The following is a 442-nucleotide window of genomic DNA, read 5'->3' as shown; positions in this document are numbered from 1 at the left end:
TATTTCCATAAAATGAGAACCCCAAATTAATAAAATTAGGCTACTGAGAAAAAAAAAAATCAGTACCTCTTTGATAAACATGTTTCTAGTTTTTTACACACGATTCATCATATTAAAAGTACAAAATATATCACACAATAACACAACTCAGACCAAGCAACAACTCACCAAGTCTATTTGATGATCACGAACATTCTGTTTCCTGACTGTTCCTGACACTGGAGTATGCAGCAGATGGAATCCCACGCAGAGAATTGATACGGAGGCCTGGTTTGGATTCACTGTGAGGACTCGGCATGTGACGATACTTCCAACCTCTGGCATTACTGTCCCTTGGAGTCCCAAAGACACCTGTGGAGAGCAAAGTACTACTACTGTTAATGAATTCCTTTAGAGTAATCTGTTAACTGAATCCTAGTGTTGTAAGAAAATACTGTATTCC

General features: G+C 38.0%; 1 protein-coding gene across 1 annotated transcript in view; it reads right to left on the bottom strand.

Moving 5' to 3' along the window:
• Window positions 1-168: 168 nt before the first annotated feature.
• Window positions 169-442, bottom strand: part of LOC119590999 (exosome complex component CSL4-like) — a gene marked incomplete at its 3' end in the record, with an annotated part of 3038 nt that continues 2764 nt past the window's right edge. The window contains 1 exon segment of the mRNA XM_037939731.1: window positions 169-351. Coding sequence (XP_037795659.1) covers window positions 169-351 — 183 coding nt within the window.

The sequence above is a fragment of the Penaeus monodon genome, chromosome 28 (assembly GCF_015228065.2).
Source record: "Penaeus monodon isolate SGIC_2016 chromosome 28, NSTDA_Pmon_1, whole genome shotgun sequence".
In the NCBI taxonomy this organism is placed as follows: domain Eukaryota; kingdom Metazoa; phylum Arthropoda; class Malacostraca; order Decapoda; family Penaeidae; genus Penaeus; species Penaeus monodon.
The sequence above is the reverse complement of the archived record's forward strand: the minus strand, read 5'-3'. Positions and strand labels throughout refer to the sequence as shown.